The 13,055-nt window shown below is 41.6% G+C and overlaps 1 protein-coding gene across 3 annotated transcripts in view; it reads right to left on the minus strand.

Annotated features, from left to right (window-relative positions):
• Positions 1-13,055, minus strand: part of FHOD3 (formin homology 2 domain containing 3) — a 417,165-nt gene that overhangs the window by 57,423 nt on the left and 346,687 nt on the right. For all 3 annotated transcript variants that reach the window (XM_037381206.1, XM_037381205.1, XM_037381207.1), the window contains 2 exons: positions 9,391-10,280; positions 672-830 (listed from right to left, as the gene is read on the minus strand). In XM_037381206.1, the coding sequence (XP_037237103.1) occupies positions 672-830; positions 9,391-10,280 (1,049 nt within the window). The remainder of the gene's footprint in view (positions 1-671; positions 831-9,390; positions 10,281-13,055) is intronic.

A 13,055-nucleotide genomic window follows, 5' to 3' on the forward strand; every position in this document is an offset into this window, starting at 1 on the left:
TGCAATTAATACAACCACAATGAAAAAAAATCAGGGGAACAGCAGGCTTCTTTTACACTTCATAGAAGAAAAATGTTTTGATAAAAAAAATAAACAGAGCTCATCTTGGATCTCAGTAAGAATATCTGCAGAGTCAAACATGGAATGGTAAAAATTACATCATCTGTAATCTTTATACCAACTGTTTTTCTTCAAACAACAGTAACACAGAAATGCTATTTTGAGCAGAAGTAGTCACTGTATTTGTTTTCCATTAGATATACAATCTAGAATGGCTCCGACAGCTAGCTGGGCATGAACTTTATTAAACCCTGTACCAGTTGCATCAGCTCTAGTAACTCACTGCCTGTTCCTCCTGCTCACAATATTTCAGCCAAGCTTCAGAGGAACAGATAATACTCTGAAAATCTTGACAGCAATTAACACCATTGTTAATCAAATTTAGACATAAAGAAAGCAGAGAATCCATGTTTACTGAGCATGCCCAACTTCGGGTGAATTCTATGTGCTTCTGAGCACACTGCATTGATTTGACAAGATTCAACAGCCATGATAGAATATATCCCCTTTTCTCTTTTCCAAAGAAGTCTGGCTTGTACCATGCGCAACACTGGAAAAAAAAAGGAAACATTGAAAACAGAGACTTGAAGACATTGACTATTCTTTCTTACCTCTATTCCTTCCTTGTTTAAGGCATATTCATCAAAGTTCAAAATAGCAGTCTTGATAGTGCGGGGAGGAGGCAACACAGTCAAGCCAATATTAATAGCGTTGCTTCGTTTTGAGTCCAGTACAATGATCTCCTGTCGCTTCCCATCTGCAGCAGTTTTCTTGGTGAAGAAGAGAACAAGAATATTATTCCTCTAGCCTGTTTTAGAAAAAAAATATCACTCCTTTCACTTATGTCTTCCCCTACTCAAGGTTGCTGACACTGAATGTAAATCTAATTCACCTATAGTTACCCAAAAAAGCTGAATTCTTCTACCACATCCTTGCTGGTATCAGCATGAGCTTCCAGGATTTAACCACAGCAGAACACAATCTCAGATGCTGTGTAAAGCAGAGCTAGCCTGAGACACAGAAGTCCCCATAAGGGCTGGGGAAACTGCAGTTCAGGGCAGGATTTGGTGAAAAAAGCCTGAAACTCTCTGCCGGGCAAGAGCTCTGCCATGTGGCAGGGCCAGCTGGTGCAGGGCTGGCAGGGCAGCAGCCGGGCAGCTGATGGGCTCCAGGATTCAATTGCCTCTTGGATGTGTCAGCCTGGAGTAGGCACTGATCCTCTCGCCTGCGTGGCTGGCTGAGAAACAGACAGGGTGGTTCCCACCTGCCTGCCATATACTCTCCTGTGTTATAAATAGAACTTTGGCACTGGCAAAGGAGCTGTAGAGGTGTTTCTGGAGACAGTGGCATGGTTTTCTGACCTGTGGCTGACAGAGGAAGGGTATTCTACCTTGCTGCTCATGCTATGTCTATGCAGCCCATCACAGGTGCAGAACAATTTCAACCCTTCTGCTTTTTCGAAGTTTATTTGAGACTAGACATGATCTTTGGATTTTACCTCCAGTATAAACTACAGTACAAATAATAATGAAAGCACAAAGAACTAACAACATATGCTTTAAATTCCATTCTAGAGAAGACCTAAGAAACTTCTTCCTCTCTCTCCCCATCTTCATAGTGGCAAAATGTGAACCAACTAGGCAAGGTGACTCACAGACCATTTATATGGCATAATGCAGTGCTGAATGTGGTCTTCGCTTTTATGCTGCAGGATGCCTCTCTTTCATTATCCCATGCCAGAAGGTGTTTCTTTGGCTACTACATATGCCATATACCAGGCAGCTGCAAGAGCAGAGGACTCTGCTCTTCATATGCAGGGGTTTTTGCTCCGTCTCCACACAAAAGAACTTTTGGAAACACCTTTTCTCTGTTTCCCCTTCCTTTTCCCTATCAGAGGTGGGCTGAGGGATGCTGTCAAGCCCAGGAATGTAGGGAGAAGACCATGACATTGATGCAAGCAAGCTCAGAGATGCTTTGCTATATATAAACATGTGTTTCAGCACAGTGCAGGCTGCAGGGATGGGACTCTGACGTCCCTGTAGAGCCTGTTACGTGGACTGTGGTTAGTGGCTCTGGCAGCATCCTTAGTACAGATGCACCTCAAAGGGGCAAAGAGAAAGACTAAGGGATCCCTCTTTCCAGGCTGCAATGTGGCAGTCCATACAACTGTTCAGAACAGGGAATCATCCGTTGTCTACAGCGGTAGTGTCTCTTGCATCTCTTGTTGATTTGGGGGAAGTCCAGAAGGAGACTCATTGCCTGAATCTCAGTCTGTGCTCAGGATTGGTTTTTAGGCCATGAAGCTTTGTACTTCACTTCCTTTGGGTCTGCATCACAGCCACAGAGTCAGAAAATACCCTAGTGCCAGGTCTACACACTGTTTCTGCGTTGGAGGAGCTAAGTTAGTAAATACAATTTTATCAAAGTATTTCCATCTGTGGGCCAGCCTGTAATGGGAACGCAGCTGTATCATTACAAAGACGCCTTTTTCTGGCATAGCTCAGTTCCTTGCCTGCACAGGAAGAGGTATGCCCATCAGTCCCAGCAGCCTGCCCAGTACGTGTGTGGCACCACAGCCCTTTCTTCATACCAACACGATTAATGTGGTATGATGCAACTTCTGAGCACGGATGAGACTGAAGGCAAATACAGTTCACAGAAGTTGGGGACTACCACATGTGTATGATCTGTAAAAGTAATGAGTTGTTTTGGGTTTTTTTTTAAACTTAAAAAGAAACAACATTTTTGCAGTAAACAGGATACATGTTAGGAGAGCAAATTTTACATATGTTTTCAATTTTTGTATGTCTTTTCTGTCAGAACTGCTCTCTAATGCCTTAAAAGCATCCCTGAAGCCTTTCGAACTTTCCCTTCTTTGAGTAATAGAGTCTTCTTTTTCTTGGGGAGCTACCTGAAGGACCTGAGATGCAGCTTCTTTAAAGCAGCCACTTTTACTTCCAGAGCCATTAATCACATTTTCAGGACCACAGTTAGTGGCCAAGACCACATAAAACCAAGCAGGTTTCACCACAGACTGCTTCCTCTTGAGTCTGTATTGCACTAAGCCTTTTTTAAACCACCGCTTTTTACCTGGTCCTTCGCAGTACAAAATTACACAGCTCCAAAGAATTTATGCAGAAGGGAAAAGGCTGAGGGAAAAGAGACAAATTTAAGCTTCCCACATGTGGTATGGGTAAGTAAGCCTCAAATCTGCAGCTCTGTTTTTAGGCTCCTAAGTTTGACAAGAGAGACATATTCATTTGGGGGACATATGATGCTAACCGCCGAGATGATTGAGATTGCAACAGTGCACTCGCTCCTTAGCAATAAGTTATGAGAGACATATGAGCTGTATAAGGGGACGTAAGCACGTAGGTATTTTCCAGAGCTATGGCTGCATATGGGGTATAAAATCTTGGGGTAAGTAATTCTTTTAAAAAACAGGGGCAGAAAAGATTTAAAATCCATTCTGCAAACAACAGCTGAGCTACAAAGAAATCCTTTCCAAATAAATAAAAGGATGAAGAAGACAGAAAGATTTTACTACTCTGAACTTCATTACCCTACTGCGAGGAAAAAAAATTGCTTTTTATCGGCCATGAAATTGCACATGTGTAAATGTATGACTGTTAAAATAAGCTACAATTATTAATTTCTATTACATTATTAGGTGACTTCAGACTGTGCTTTTTAAGTTCCTTCACAGAGAATGACTTCAAATGCTTTAGGGAACAGTGCACTAGTGCACTTGGTTTCATATTTTAATGTGTCAGTATGTAACATAAGCCCTGAACTTCTGAATATTATTAAACATAAAACCAAAATTAATTAGAAAATACAAATATATCAGGTGGTATAATTTGTGGGAAACAAATGTACCTGCAGTGTATTAACAATTACAGTGAATTTAGAACTGTGGAATCATAGAATGGTTTGTGTTGGAAGGGTGCTTAAAGACCACCTAGTTCCAACCCACCTGCCATGGGCAGGGGCACCTTCCAGTAGACCAGGTTGATCAAGGCCCCATCCAGCCTGGCCTTGAACACTGCCAGGGATGGGGCATCCAGAGCTTCTCTGGAAACCTGTTCCAGTGCCTCACCAAACTCACAGTAAAGAATTTCTTCCTTATATCTAATCTAAATCTACCCTCTGTCAGCTTAAAGCCATTCTCCCTTGTCCTATCACTACCTGACCTTGCAAAAAGTCCCTCTCCAGCTGTCTGGTAGGTCCCCTCTAGGTACTGGAAGGCAGCTACAAGGTCTCCCTGGAGCCTTCTCTTCTCTGGGCTGAACGAGCCCAACTCTCTCAGTTTGTCTTCATAGAAGAGGTGCTCCAGCTCTCTGGTCATCTTCATGGCACTCCTCTACACTTACTCCAACAGGTCCATGCCCTTTTTATGTTGGGGGCCCCGGAGCTGCATGCAGTACTGCAGGTGGGGTCTCATGAGAGCAGAGCAGAGGGGGAGAATCACCTCCCTCATCCTGCTGGCCATGCATTTGCTGATGTAGCCCAGGATTTGGTTGGCTTTCTGGGCAGCAAGCACACATTGCTGGGCTACAATGAGCTTCTCATTCCCCAAGACCCCCAGGTCCTCCTCCTCAGGGCTGCTTTTAACCTGTTCTCCACAAAGCCTGGCCTGTGTTTCTGCTTGGGATTGCCCCAACCCACGTGCAGGACCCTGCACTTGGCCTTGTTCAATTTCATGAGGTTTGCACAGGCCACCTCTCACACCTACCAGGGTCCCTCTGGATAGCAACCCTTCCCTCCAGTGTGTCGACTGCACCACACAGCTTGGTGTCATCAATAAACTTGCTGAGGGAGCACTCAATCATGCTGTCCATGTGGCTGAAAAAGATGTTAAACAGCACCATTTCCAATACCAACCCCCGAGGAATATCAGTCATTGTTGGTTTCCACTTGGACATTGAAGTGTTGACTGCAACTCTTTGAGTGTGACCATCCAGCCAATTCCTTATCCACTGACTGTTCCATCCATGCACGACTGCCCTTAGTGAAGCCATGCTGACTGTTACCAATCGCCTCCTTATTCTCCATGTGCCTATGGAAACTCCATAGTTTCCAGAAGAATCTGCTCCATGATCTTGGTGACCACAGAGGTGAGACTGACTGGCCTGTAGAATCCTGGGTCTTCCTTATTTCCCTTTTTAAAAATGGGGGTTATGTTTCCCCTTTTCCAGTCAGTGGGAACTTCACCAGACTGCCATGACTTCTTGAATATGATGGACAGTGGCTTAGCCACTTCATCTACCAGTTCCCTTGGGATCCATGGATGCATCTCATCAGGTCCCATGGGCTTGTGCATTTTCAGGTTCTTTAGATGTTCTTGAATCTGATCTTCTTCATGGGTGGTTCTTCATTCTCTCTGTCCCTGCCTTTGCCTTCTGTGACTTGGATGATGTGGCTGGAACATTTGCCAATGAAGACTGAGGCAAAAAAGTAATTGAGTACCTCAGCTTTCTCCATATCCTGGGTAACCAGGTCTCCCATTTCCTTCTAGAGAGGGCTAATGTTCTCCCTAGTCTTCTTTTTAACACTAATGTACCTATAGAAGCTTTTCTTGTTGCTCTTGATGTCCCTGGTCAGACTGAATTCTGTCAGGGCTTTAACTTTCCTAATCTGGTCCCTGGTTGCTAAAGATCTCTGAAGTTAGGTCTTTACAAGACTTAATTGGCCTCTGTCGCCTCTATTGAAGGCTGGGTAGTCCAGATAGGTTATTTAAAACCCATTACCATCCCAGATAAGGTGATTCCTGGTCTGATGTGCACATAGTCTAAAACACACCTCCTTGCTTTAATTAATATGGGAAGCAGTAAAATTTAAATCACTTTTCCAGTGGTCATATAAGTAATTAATTACATATAAGCACCAAGTCAGAAATACCACCTGCATTTAAAATTGTAGAACAATCTGCATTAGTAGTATAGAAAAAAATGGGCAATCCATTAATAGTAAGATGCAATTTTGTAATTTCTATGTCAGTTACCAAGAATTTAGCGTTGGGTATTTAAAATGGATTCACTCAGCTGCCACAGACTTTGTCCAGGATACATATATATAATATTTTTCAGAAATTCCGGTCCACATCTATGAGTTGTCTTAACATTTATTCAAATTGCAAGAAAAGTTTTCAAAAAGAGTATGTGTCTATGCATGTATATACATGTGTACATGAAAATACATTATTTAATTATTCCCTCCTACTGGTGTCTGTGGGCACATGATAGATCACTATATCCCACAGGGTATCAGCAAAATAATACTTTAAAATGAGAACCAAGTGGATGGCAGAAGGGTTTAACAACAACATTTGATTCAGTAGTGTCTGTGTGTTTTCATTTCTCTTCACAGAAAAACAAGCACTTTGAAGTGTTTTGCCAAAATACTCGCTTTGTTTGGCGGAGTAAGAAGGAAAGAAATTGTAGACTGGCTTGGAGGGGATACCTGATCACTCTCTTTCTATTCACAAATATAATGTTGTGGTCCTCTATTCCAGAAAATAAACGTTCTGCAACTAGAGTTGCTCCACTAACTGCAATCAATGTGCAAGTTGTCCAGTGTGGCCCAAGTTTTTCCTAAAATCACTAATCTCCCCCCGCAAACTCCCATATTATATCCTACAATTTAAAATCCACTTTATTTTATTGCAGCCTATTGTGTTTAATGAAAAACTTCTCATGAGCCAGGAAGTAGCTGTTTATAGCTGTGTGTTGTGGAAATCACAGTGAAGGATTAGAAACTGGAGTAAAATTGGTTACAGCTGTATGAAAGAGCATATGCACAAGATAGAGCCAAGCCCCCCCTACACACCCTGACTTTACTTTTCCTCTCATCCTTCTGGACTGCTCCTTTTCCATGCAGCTACTTCCATCTATTACTATGAAATCTGGAGATTTGACTTTTGATTTGTTGCTCTACGATCTTTTTTTTTCAGCTGAACCAACTGAGCTGTGAGTCAGACTTTACGATATTATAGAATAAACCTGTTTTGGATTGCAGCCATTGGACAGGAGAAACTAGACACAACGGGGAATGTAGTCCCTGGAAATAAACCAAGCAGTCTGGAAAAAGCGAGAGCTATCCTAATTTGAGTGCAATCTTCATACCAAACCTCAAGTCTTTTACGAATTCAGTGGTCTGCTTAGTTACTCCCACTCTCACTTGATCTAAAGACCATCTCCTATCCTGGACGATTTGCTGGTATTCACTAAAACCAGGCAGGAGTCTCAGAAGTCTGGGTAGACTTCCACTATGGTATTCCTTAGTCACCATTGTCTCTACATTGTCTACAGAGACAATGAGGCTTCTATGTCTGTGTTATGGGATGGAGTGGAAAGAGCCAAAAGTATAATGTCTCATGCAGAGAGCAGTTATTAGTCTCCAAGAGGAAAGCAGTCACCTAAATCATTCCTCAGACTTGCACTAATTTCAAAGAAACCTGCTCGCTCATCTTCCAGCCAGAAGCCAAAAGCTGTGCCAAAGCATCAGTCAGGTTTGGGAAGCAAGTGTGAGGGAGGGAAAATGGCCAAAGGTAGTTTGGGAACGTACATGGTGAACGACTGGAAAAGTAAACAAGTCAAAATTCCAACAATTTAACATTTTACGATAATTTTGAGTGAGAATAAAAGATTAAGAATCAGAGTGATCCATTACAATACTGGCATTTAGCACAAAGCTAAAGTTTGGCAATGGCAAATATGTCATCATTCCACATTCAATTCGAGGAATTAAATGTTTTATGGATCTAAGAAAAGGCTCTTACTCCTTCCATCTATAAACCATCTGTGGCAGATTTGTATTTACAGGGGGAGAGATGAGGAGTAACACACCACGACGTCACCAGCATTCCTTCCTCAGCAGAAAAGGAATTAGAGAGAAAAAATAATCTCAGCATCGGCCAAATGAACAATCAGCTGAATGTGTTTTTAGAGCTGCTCCACCATATGTTTCAGATCTACATGCCTCTGTATCTCAAAAAATTCAGCTAAGAACAGAGATGGCACTATCTACACGAGCCATCTATTTATATACCTGTTGTTTGTTAGGTATTTAATGAGGTGCTTGATTGTTCAAATTGCAATGTTTCCACTTGGCCCAGAAGATCAAGAACGCCTATCAGAAAATTCTGACTTAATAACCCAGACAAGTGACATGAAGAACTTACACTATGAGACATCCAGTCTCCCCAGATTAAAAGCAAACAATAATATATATGATACATAATATATGTAACAACTTTTGCCAGCCAAAGAGAAGTAAAAGCGAACAATAATATATGATCCATAATATATATAACAACTTCTGCCAGCCAGAGAGAAGCAAAATATTCAAGGTACTGACTGTTTTTTACGTCACTATAAAACATATAGGCATACAGAGAATACATACACGTGATTATTTTATTTTTTTTTTTTTTTTTTTTTTAAGTAAGAGAGTTTCACTAGAAGTTTAACTGGAAAAAACCTATTGTTTCCCTGATACTGGTTACTGCTTAGGAGAAAAAGAGGTTTTGTAGCCATGAAAAACAAATGTTCAAGCTAATAACTTTTTTAATGCTACTTCAAATTCCTACTAGATGTAAGTATAAAAGTCTTCCTTTTGCTTTTGAGTCTAATGTTAAACAGCCATGTCACCAGACTTTGTGAATTTAATTTATAACAACACTAAGGAAGAGGGAATCCTAGCTACAAAGGTATTTCCTGTGCCAGCTTTATCCTAAAATTTGGATAACCACATTGTCCAAATTAAGGATTTTAAATAGGCTTGTTCGCTAGTATAAAACAAAAACCCAACACCCCTGAAGATTTTAGCTGTAAACTTGGTCCAGCTGATAAATTGATCCTTCAGAACAAAGCACATGTGTAAGCTCTTTGCAGCAGATCCAGTTTGATACTCTTAACTTTTCCACATAAAGATTAGGAAAATATTACCAAGTGAAGAACTGTCAAATACACAGATATGAATCATCATGCCATGACCTTTATATTAATGTAACAGAAAATATTTCCAATTTCAATACCTGGTCTGGCACTCAGCTACAAACAAGTAAAGGTATAATTTTGTTGGTATTCCCCATCTGAAGTGATACCCCATAACTGGTAGACCTGAGACAGAAGGGCAGCTTGGAATGTACAACACCCTAGGCTCATCTTCTAGTTTTAGGCCATGGAATATCTTCTGTCATAGGCCAAGCTAGAAACACATCCAGTAATTTCCCCTGTTTTCATATAAACAACATAAATCACCTAGATTTAAGTCAGAATGAATACCAATACAATAGCAAAATAGTAACAAGCTGAATATGAGCTTTACCTTTGTGACAGGCAGTTCCTTGGATTTAGACTCAAAGAGATGCTCCAGTTTGGAAGTGTCCACCTTAATGGGTTCCAGTTTCGACCACAGGAATTCTCTGCAGCGTTTGTTGTTTTTGCACTGCCACTCAAACGGCCGTACCTCGTTCCAAAACAGACGGATGGTTTTCTTCTTCTTTATAAATGCTGGCTGACCCCTAGAAATCTGGGGTGACCCTAAACCCTGAGGAGTGCTGAACAGCGGAGGAGGAGCCAATAAATTAGCAGAGGGTGGAGGTGGAGGTGGACATCCAAACAGCGGGGGAGGTGGTGGAGGAGGCAAACCCAGAAAAGAAGGTGGAGGTGGAGGAGGGGGAACAAGGGAGTCCCCGGGACCCATATCCATGTCCAACACATCTACATCATCCTCCTCCCCCAAGTCTGTAAAATCCATGTCTTTGATTTTAAGTTCTCTGGGATTAGCCATGAGCTGATCCCAGATGTAGTCAGATTCCTTCTTTGGCTGTGCTGGCGTTTTTTCGGGGACCTGTTCAATGATTTCATCTTCAGGCACGGCTGTCCCCTTGCCCAGCTCACCACTGTTGAATTTTTCTGCAAAGGCCTTCACGCTGCCTTGGTTGTCCAGATTTCCAATTTCCATCTTTTTGACACTTTCATCTTTGGCCTGCTTTGTGGCCTGAAGGATAGAGATCCTACTGGCTAGGCTAGTGAGTGACTCCTCGCTTTCCTCCGTCTCCTTCTTTTCCTCCTTCGCCTCCAGCTCCTTCTCCTCTTCATCCTTGGGCTTTTTGTTATGCGCATACAACATGTCCAGCATAAACCGCTTGTTGTTGAGGATGTTGCTGCACTGCTCATTCACACCAGCATCCTGAATGGTCTGCGACCATGGACCTGAAATCACACACACACAGGTGGAAAGAGTCAAGGGGAGGCACCCAGAGCACCCGGAACACTCTTCAACCCACCAGAAAATAACTGGAGGACAACACACAATTAATCTGAAACTGGGCAAGCAGTAGCTTTGACAAATTTGAAATAAGTGACAGTGCTGATATATGGCCCAATCTTGATGGGCTGGGAGTAATTCTCAAAAAAGGAGTGGGAGCAGAAAATAATTGGTGTATCTTAAGAGGGACTACATAACTCAAGATATCAAGGTTCAGGTTTCTCCTGAAATCTGTCTGGTTTCACTTTGGACTTGCTAACCCAGCTCATTTTATACAGTGCATAAATGCTCAGAACCTTTAGTAAACCAGGCTGGGGCTTAAATATCATAACGATGGCACAAAATAGGTTATCATCATACTTTTCACCTGCCCATAAACTCGAACCACCCAAGGAAAACTTCCTTATCAAAGAGATCTTTCCTGCCTGATGTCAAGGTCAACATATAACTGCTTACTGGTGAGGGGAGGAGAGCTTTCACAAACGGCTGTTCCTCAGACCTTCTGGCTGGGTACCTGGGCCACCTTCACAACACGGACTATTTGAATCTTGAGCAGGCTTCACACCCAGGGTACAGTTCTCAAGGCAACTCAGTGAGTATAAGCATAAGCAAGTTTTTAAAAGATATTTCCAGGAATATGAGCACCTTTATAAAAAGGTTTAGAAAATGCTGTTACTCTCCCTGTAATACATGATGGCATTGAAAGCCTAATGGCCTTCTTCCCACATCACAACCATTTGACATGTCACTGTAACGAAGCTTCATCTTTCTGACTACTGCTTTTTTTCAACAATAATCTGCAAAATACCATGTTTGAGACAGCACTATAAATAATAAACTTGAGTGGTCAAATTGTAAAAATAAATGATGTAAGTGTCTCTGCGTCTACCTTTCCCTGAACATAATACTGCTAACCAATGTGGGTAATGTGTCTAAAAGTTATGGTGCCGCTTTTTCCAGATGTCATCAAATGAAGTGATTAAACATGGAGAAAGATAATTCTTCCCAATTACTGTATTTCCTGTATGGGATTCCTTCCGTTGTCCATTGTCTTTATGTAAACTCTAATTTTTAGACACATTTTATTTTGATTGCTAGCCTGCCTTCCTTTTGGCCCCTTGTGGTTAAAGATTTTCTTTTATACCTGTCAATTGCCCTTTCTTTTAAACTTCCATTCTATCTTTGTTTCTCCCCTTATGCTCCCAACTTTTTCAATACTTTAGAGTTTTAAGTAACTTTTATGGCTTGCCTTGTCAACAGAGTTGCTTTCTTACCACAGCCTCTAGCCCTGTGCTCTGAGAAGGTGCCCCCTTGGTGAGATCCACATCTAGATCCCCAGCTCCTCCCTGCCCCTTTAAAATAACATCATGTTAAAATGTGTGACAGGTCTCACCGCACAAGGCATATGGACAGCAATGACTTTCACCTCTACTCTAAACCACATTTAAAATGAGTCCAAGGGTTTAACCCCAGACAAAAGGACTTTTTTTCAGTGATGGATACAACCTCCAAAACTGTTTCCTTCTACTTTCCTGCTGGAGGCTTGACTGCTTCCATTACCTGTTTACTTTTCCTCAGACTTTTTCCAAGGGATTGCTTTCTCACCAAGTTTTGTCACCTGAGGTAGTTTCTTTGGTTTGTCTCTGAGGTAGTTTCACTGGACAATGTGACTAGGCAATTCCTTCCCCACACCATATATTTTATCCAGCTGAGGCTCTCCCAGCCTTTCCATCAAAGATGTTCAAGATTTCTCCCAGGACCTCTCCTACAAATCCTACATGACCTACTCACTCTCAGTTTCACCAGCTGGGATCTTCCAGGATTTAATCCCTTTGCAAAACCACTCATCAAAATTCCCCCAGACACATTCTCTAATTTGTGCTCCTCAAGTCTCCCTGCATCTGACCTAACTGATCAAAGATTATTGCTGTGAAGACTATTGCTACCTTGCTGGCCTCTTCTGCCCTTCTCTCCAAAGGTAAAGCTTTGAAATACTATTGGAGAAACAAGACCTGTTGGAAGCCAAATTCAGCAGGATGACTAACAAAAGAGGAGCCAGGACCAAAGGCTTTAGTCCTTTGTATGCATCTGGGCAGAACCAATGGGCCACCTCATAGGAAACTGCTTGTTGGGAATGTGAGAACTGATGGAGAAAGCACTCTTATTTTCTTTCTGAATCTCCTCACCCGCTAAAGAGCAAACAGCTCACTACATGAGACCTCCTACATAGCACAACCTAATAAATCTTTGGCCTACTGGTAACAGGTCAATTTTAAGATGTCAGTTTTTCAGTAACAGGGTACATTTCTTAGCTTTTAACAAAAAGTACATACACACTTAATTAGAGTGGTAACAGATTGGTAACAGACTAAGATGAGGGGAAAAAACCTGTAACTTGTTCTCCCTTACTAGCACTTGGACTATGCCACAGTGTAACAACATCCTTCATCCATCATATCTCCCCTCTCTTTCATGCATATATATCCATCTAAATTCTTTAAGAGTACAATAGCATTTTAAGTAACTCAATCTTGATGATGAAAATGAGACGAAAAGAAGCTAGCTCTTAAATTTAGAATAAAATTAACTTAATGTTTCCCAGAAAAAATAGTGAGAGGGTTTAAACTTGAACAGTACAATCTGACAGTTTATCTCTGAGAGGTAATCCTTGTGATTCAGAGTTATACCTCTTCTTTCAGGAAAGTGCAAGACAATTTCAC

This window comes from Falco rusticolus, chromosome 3, assembly GCF_015220075.1.
Source record: "Falco rusticolus isolate bFalRus1 chromosome 3, bFalRus1.pri, whole genome shotgun sequence".
Taxonomy (NCBI): domain Eukaryota; kingdom Metazoa; phylum Chordata; class Aves; order Falconiformes; family Falconidae; genus Falco; species Falco rusticolus.